Here is a 7,720-nt window from a genome sequence, read left to right on the forward strand (position 1 = left end):
GGTTTTTTTCTTCAATAATCAATTGACTGCTGTTTTCTTGAAGGCAGATACAAGCACAATAAATTCCTTACTGGTATCATGGAAGAGAAAACACAACTACAGACTATAGAAAAGTTCAGCACTAGTAAATTCTGATGAACACCATTACTGTGATTACTGTTTGTGCAAAGATATGCCTGCCTCATTGTCATTTCTTATACTACATCAAGCAAAGGCTGGTGGGGACCTAGTACTGCTGTCGCCCAACTGAATGTGACCTTTTTTGGGTGACCGCGTTGCGGTGGGGGTTTTCCTACTCCTCTGGGAAAGCGTGAATAAAAAAAAAAAAAGTGCAGACCCTAGGATGCGACGTAAGGTTTTAATAGGTGCAGAAATTAAATAGATGAGCTTTTTGCTTTTAAATGTCAGCATTGCAACTTCCCTGTCATTTGCAGGAGAAAAGGGAAGGGGCTAAATATCTTGGGATGTGGCGAGTTTTAAACCACATAATGATGGCGATAAAAATCTATAATGTCAGTTGCCTTGTGGCAATCAACAAACATTTCGCATTATGCTTGCATCTTAAGGTTTGCGGCCAAAAAACAGATTTGCCTCTGTCTCATTAAAATAACGAATGCAGTCCGAATGGATCTGCAATGATTCACTGTACGTCACACTAAATCACAACGCTTTTTGGAGCCAACTGACTATGGCCTCATTACTTTAGACAAAAGTGGGCTTGGAGGAAAAACTGGGGTGATGTTTTTTTGCTCAGCCATGTTTTTCCCTTTGAAATACTTAAGGCAAAAGAGCAGATAGTTTTTCCCCATTGGTAGCTGAGGAAGGTTGGGTTATATACATAGTACAATTCCGTATCAATATGCATAAACACACAAAACATTAGTATTAGCGTGGGGAAATAGAAATTAAGCAAATACAAACAGCATTAATGAAACAGATTTTAATGAACATAAATCACTGATGAAATTAAAGACTTAAAAATGAAAATAAGCTGTTAAATAATAATAATAAAAATATATATTTTAACTGTTTCACTAGGGCAGGGAGTTTGAAAAGCAGCATGCTCTCCTTCTCTGTTTTGTAAGGTGTAACGTACTTGTCGTTTGTCTTCTGCGAGTCTTTGTTCTGCAAATTTCACTACCTGACGTATTGCAAAAAAATTAAAACCCCACTTCTGGTTTTTTTTGGCTAAATATCACTACAAATCAATTTATTTTAAAACTAATACTTCAGATTAATCTATTTGGCCTTAAAGACATTTTGATATTTATGCTAAAAACTGTTTACCATTTCAGGAATAAACATTAACTCAAATTTTACTATTGTTAAATGAAGTTAAGAATATTTTAAAAAATTAACTGGATAATTTTAAAACTGTATGTATTTATAAAACCAAATGGAAATAAGAATTTGAAGTAACAGGTAACAGAATTAATGTGAGTTTTGACTGAAAATATTATATAAAGTTCAGGGGGGAAATCATACTTTGAAACATCTAAATGAATGGCAAAGATCTCTCATATATATTCTTTGTTTTCATAATTGTTTCCATTTTCTCTTAGGCACATATGCTTTATTATAAAATGTTTCATATTAAGCTATTTTTCTACAAAAACCATGCGAACATATTTCTAATTTGACAGCAAAATATTTTCTTATATACCCATTAAGTATTTTTTATTTCAGGTTGGAGAAAAACTGCCTGACAAGTATTCATGGAATGACTGATTTAAATGTTATAAATCCCTGAATTTTTCATCTCCCTTTGAACGGAACGCCAAAGGGGATTAAAGACTAAAGACATATCACAAACAAATTTACATTATTAAAATTACTGTAATCAAGAGTCTTTTCTAGCCTTAATCAGGATTAGTGAAAACAAAAAACCCCAACTTTTCTACTGTGCAATACTAATCAAAATTCTATCAAATGACAGGTAACAGAGTAAAAGCAGTTTTGAAAATTAAAAATATCGGTTGGTGTATTCTAGTACTCTTTAAAAGTATTTTCACCTATTTGAGATCAGAGCAATGATTTCTCTGCTGATAATTCACATGGCAGGCAACAAGCACAGATAAAAATAAATTTCAGTAACGCTGGAAAGTCCGACCTCTTATTTTCAGGAGCACATCCAAGAAACACACTTGTTTGAACATACGTTATAGAAACAGGAGGGAAAAGCGCAGTGTGGAATGCTTGGTTTTGTTCTCCTAAACTCTAAGCTAAATAACACGAGTTGTGGAAAACTCAACTTGAAACCTGCCGTGAGAACTCAACCTTGCAGCACCGCGACTCCCTCGCTGCTGAGCTGGCAATTAGCAGGTTTGGTCTGAAGAAGCGTGAAAGGTTTTAAGCAAGGTCTTTATCCACCCACCGTGCCTGATGCTTTACAGTTGTGTTACAAGGCTAATAGAGCAAAGGGATAAAGCTTGTACAGACTCTTCTGGTCCTCTGGAGCCTCTTGAAGAAGGCACCATTATGTTGGTTTTGGAAACCACCACTGTGCTCTGGAGCATCAGGCCCCATCTTGCTGTCACTACTTATCACCAGAAATGCCGCCAATTAGTAAAACAGCAGCAGGATTGGACCCTACATTCATTTCACCCTTGTAAAACGTCAGCTACTATTTTAAAATGGAAAGGATAGAAATGTATATGTAAAGAACAACCCTGAAAAATGATCTGAGAACAATGACCACTTTCTAAAGTCTCAGAAACGATCTCGGCAATGCAGCAATATTCAGATATTGTGAAGTATGTCAGAAAATCAACTATACAGGTTAAAAAACAAGCAAACCCGCATGATTCTCATGACTTCTTTCTAGAACTCCAACTGATTTAACTTTTTGCTGGTACCTGAAGTAGACAGCTGCCTTCCGGGCCCTCCATCTTCAAACCTGTTGCTTCCCTGTATTTGGTTAAACAAGATTTTACCTTGCAAGCTCAAGACTGCTAATGCTAAATTTTGACTGATGCAGTGCAAACTGACAGCAGTTTCCAACTCCCTGTTAGTAAGGTTATATATATTAATTATTAAAACTTTAGTTTTGGTTAGTGACTAGAATTACGCAGCTTAAAAAAAGCAACAGACAGTGGAGCAGCATCTCCTCTCTGCATCTCTTCCTAATGACACCTCATGCTGATCATTCTTGAAGTTCAAAGAAAAACTAAGTGCGGTTAGAAAACAATATATTATCTTTAATTAAAAGTTGGCATAATGTTTTCTTCAAAATATGAACATACCAGGATAATGAGTACATTAGAACACATGATCTGTATTTCAGTTCCATCTGAGCATACACCATAAATCCTTCTTGGAAAAAAAGCAGGCAGCATAACAAGAACATTTGAGCAGAAAAAAGATGTTCAGCATTTTGAAGTCCTCCCTTTATATTCTCTGAGACACCAACCAGAAGCGGACACTTAAAACCTTACATGGTACACAAAATAAGTTTTGGGTTTGGTTTTTTTTTTTTTCATACGCCAGAGAAGGGGAAAAACAAATGACAAGTTACAGGATCTCATCCCCAGGATAACCATGCGCATTTGCAAGGTTAGCACCGATGCTTCACGCACACAAATGCAATAATCAGACGCTAGTTTATCCCCTCCCAACAAAATCATCTTTCCAGTGGTATTAGGCATTCACTTGGCAGAGGTTTTAGCAGCAGCTCAGCACAAAGCGTAAGTCACATCAAAATAGATGCCTTCCTGTCAACAGGAAACGCAAAGGGCTCAGTACGGGTTTCAACTCTGTATGAGAAGAGTTAAAATCCTGTAAGTCTGTGGTGGCTAGAAGCAGCCCACAGGACTGAGCTTTCAGATTAACTGAGAAGTTAGTCAACTTTGTTTTAGTTTAATATGAATTCGATTGTTGCAGGAAAAATTATGATTGGACTTCTTTTTACTTTTGAATTAAAACCCCTGTACTTTAAGGTCAATTTCAGTAATGATTTACAAGTTCCTCTAGTATTGCTTTGCTAAGTTCCACATTTCTGTTTTTAATGCCTAGCCTTTTAACAGTACTTAGATACTCAAGCTTGCTATTTTTTCTATCAAAATTTTCTTTACTGAAGGTTTTATCTTCTGTATTTGAAATTCCACGTTTAGCCTCCTGAGATCATTTAACTCAAAGTGGGCTCTCAAAGCGCCTTCTGAATATTTCAAGGACTCTCAGAAGGTAGATTTTTAGGATTCTAGGTAGATACGGTTATACGAGCAAGTTTTTTACTCATGTAAATTATAGCAAAAGAATTAAACAATCACTGTACTAAAATCCACTGTTCCAAAAATAGCTTGCCTCTAAGACTATGAAGAATTTGTTAGGCTCTGAAATTAGTGAGCCACTTTTTTTGCCATAATTATTTAAGAAAGAAGCAATCATAAATTCCATTATTATTATTATTAGCATCTTTAGCCAAACTCATATTTAATATTAAGCTGTTAAATACTTTATCGTCCAACTATCTTAGTTTTGGTGAAAAATGAACAGTTAAACTAATCTCCATTTAAATATTCCAACTGCTCAATCTTCTATAACTTTCACCAGAAGTAATAAACATTTACCTAAAAATCATGACTCTGTTAAACTGACCTTTTTTTTCTTTTCTTTCCCCAAAAATATTATCTAGCACCAACTCAGTCTGCAAAATTTTAAATGACCTTTGCTGATTTGCAGTATCCAGTCATTTTTGCTTCAGTAGTGGTTTTGGTCGGCTTTCGCTTCATCAGATGCCTTTTAAGAGTATTTTCAAGATTTTCTTTTATGGAAAAAGGTACAACAGATAAACTGTTCTGTACAACTATTCTGTAAAAAAAAAAAAAAAAAGAAGACATGAAGATATAAAAATGGAAATGAGCAGGAACCAGTTTTAAGCATATGTCTTTATGACTGAGGCTTAATCACACACTTCGTTTTCCAAACACAAAAAGTCTTTTGGAAATGTATTAATTAAAATTAAGTGCCATAGACAAGCAGCTTTAGAGGGATGGCAGTCCTTTTCAAATTAGCATAACACTAGCGACAGGCATGGAAATTGGTTTAATAACCCTAAATAGTTACACCCCACTCCTAACACAAATGGCCACGGACAGCTCTAGCCCCTCAGGCTGCAACTGTACCAGTTTACGCGGTTGCTCTGACATTGGGTGGGTATTCCAATCTGAACAGAAATCACTGAATGCACCTCAATTATTATTATTATATAATGACCAGTGAAGCATACAAGGCACCAAAGCGTTAAACATCATAAACCAGAAAACCAAAGTAAACCAACACAAGCAACATCAAAAACTTCGCCAGCAAGGGGCTCACTTTGTAACTTGTACTAACACACTCAATACTTGGCAAGAGATTATTAGTTTAGTCATGATACTAAGTGGCCCAAACCCCACACATAGGTCTAGGGTCAAGCCACAGATATAACAGAAAACCAAGCCAAAGGGATAAGCAGAGTCTTTAAGCGATTTCCTTCCCTGCCATGTTTTACATGGATGTCCTCAGAGCTAAGATCTGTGCTACAATAACCCCTTTCAAACACCACTTTCAGGACACAGCATTCTCCAGCAAGTGTCCAAATACACAAGCTAAATCTCTACCTGCTTAACTCTAGATGTCGGGCATAATCAACATTTTTTTTTGTGTGCTCACAACTCATGAGAAACTGGAGAAAAAACAAATCCCTGCTGATAAGGAGCTGGATGTCCACAAGGTTTTTCCAAGTATTCCGATCATTTGCCTAACTTCACAAAGCTGCTCCTCTGCAAAGGACTGCCGTGTCCTTCTCTACCTTACTTCAGCAGGGGCTTTGCTTTGACTGCCAGCTGGTTTTAGAGACATGTAGGACAGAGAAAGTGGTTATTCATGTCTTTTATTTATTATAAATACATATAAATATGTTAAGTGACCTTTTGCTTTGTTTATCATGATGAGCAATGACTTTGGAAAATCATCCGGAAAACTTAACCAAACTGAGAAACAGGCAAGAAGCAGGCATTAGCATACAATCACAGGTTCCTCTCGGTTCAAGAACGGGTCAATTTTTATTTTAAGAGGAAAAAAAAAAAAGCATCATCTTATTTTGAAGCATCTATTGTTTTATCAAGAGCACCGGTCTTCCCCCCTCCCATGAGCTGACCAAATGACATTTTAATTTGGATTTGTGGGTACAGTCCAAGCCAACTGGCTACACAGGACATCCCCCACCCTGATTCTGAAACATTGCATAGTTTTGCAGCTGGATTTTGCTGCCCCCCTCCCCCCCTTCTTTTTAAGCTATTTTTAACACAGGTCAATAATTCCAGAGAAAACTCACTGAGGTTTCCATTTCCAGATCTCTCTCCCTCCCTGTTTTTCTATGGTTTAGTTTAAAAACTGCTCAAAAACTTTGTAGATCAGAGCAAGCGGAAAAGCAACATTGTGCTCACAGTCCACTAACAGGCTGGGAAGGAAATAACTCTACAGATGAAGTTGCATGTGGGGGGTGCAACTAAACAAAGTTGAAGGTGGGTGTTTTTTGGGGGTCCACGTACTGCCAAATATTTCCAAATGGGGTGCGGGGAGGGGAAGGGTATTTAAGAGAAGCAAATGAAAAGAAAACCCAGACTTAACTGATGGTAGGAAGCCAGGGCTGATGGTAGTGGAAAGAAAAAGTGCACAGAAAAAAAAAAATAATAATAAAAAAACAGAAGAAAAGAAACCCCAAAAGCCCGAAGAAGCAGCCAGAAGTCAAGGCTTGTCATTACAGTGTTTGCAGAGGGCGGAGGCGGCTCCTGTGAAGGCAGTGCATTTCTCGGGGCAGCCGGGCAAGGCCGCGCCGCCGAAGGGGTAGACGGCCGACTGTCCGAAGGGGTTGAGGGTGGCGGGCAGCGGGGTGCTGAGCGTCTGGCCCTGGTTCAGGTAGGCCACCAGCCGCCTCATCTCCTCCAGGGCCTGCGCCTGCATGAGGATGTAGTTCTTGGCCAGGAGCAGGGTGGCGATTTTGGAGAGTTTCCGCACCGAGGGGCTGTGGGCGTAAGGGATGACGGAGCGCAGCCCGTCCAGGGCGTCGTTCAGGTCGTGCATCCTCCGCCGCTCCCGCGCGTTGATGCTGAGGCGAAGCGAGCGCTGCTCCTTGGGCTTCTTGCCCAGGGCTCCCCCCTTCAGCTTGCCCTCTCGCTCGAAGGCCGCGCCGCCCTTCACCCCGGCCTCGAAGCCGTCCTCCTCGTCGCCGCTCTGCTCGCCGCTACTCTCCGCCGACTTGCCCAACGCCCCGGGGTGGAAGTCCGACCCGCCGCCGCCGCCTCCTCCTCCTCCTCCGCCGCCGCCACCCGCGTAGGCCCCCCGCGGGCCCTCGGCACCGCCGCGTACCGCCCCGTAGGCGAAAGCCGACGGGCCGTAGCCCGGGGCCAGCGCCAGGTACGCCTCGCCGCCCAGCGACTTGAGCTCGGCCATCGCCTCGGCGCGGGCGGGAAGCCGCGCTCTGCCGCCTCAGCGCTGAGGAAGAAGAGGAGGAGGCGGCCCCGCCGCTCCGCTCCGCGCTGCGCCCGGGCTGGGGGCGGGCAGTGAGCCCGGCGCCGGCCCCGCCGCCCCTTATATCGCGGAGAGGGGCCCGCTGGGATTCCCCCGCCGCCCAATCAGAGGGGGCCGCGGCGGCTCGCGGGGGGCTGAGGGGGCGGCGGGCAGCGCCTGAGGCGGCGGGCGGGAAGGGGAGAAGGGAGAGGGGAGAGAGGAGAGTGGCGCC

The 7,720-nt window shown here is 41.5% G+C and overlaps 1 protein-coding gene across 2 annotated transcripts; it reads right to left on the minus strand.

The window, feature by feature from the left end:
- Window positions 1-1,454: 1,454 nt before the first annotated feature.
- BHLHE23 (basic helix-loop-helix family member e23) lies at window positions 1,455-7,517 on the minus strand. Of its 2 annotated transcripts, none has more exons than XM_049817345.1 (2): window positions 4,662-7,517; window positions 1,455-3,710 (listed from the first exon to the last, which is right to left on the minus strand). In XM_049817345.1, exon 1 carries the CDS (start codon window positions 7,429-7,431, stop codon window positions 6,727-6,729), a length of 705 nt encoding a protein of 234 aa, XP_049673302.1. In that variant the 5' UTR covers window positions 7,432-7,517; the 3' UTR covers window positions 1,455-3,710; window positions 4,662-6,726. The 2 variants fall into 2 exon arrangements, with proteins under 2 accessions (XP_049673302.1, XP_049673301.1); XM_049817344.1 differs by having other exon boundaries at window positions 1,455-3,752.
- Between the last annotated feature and the right edge of the window lie 203 nt (window positions 7,518-7,720).

Source organism: Accipiter gentilis, chromosome 14, assembly GCF_929443795.1.
Source record: "Accipiter gentilis chromosome 14, bAccGen1.1, whole genome shotgun sequence".
Lineage (NCBI taxonomy): Eukaryota > Metazoa > Chordata > Aves > Accipitriformes > Accipitridae > Astur > Astur gentilis.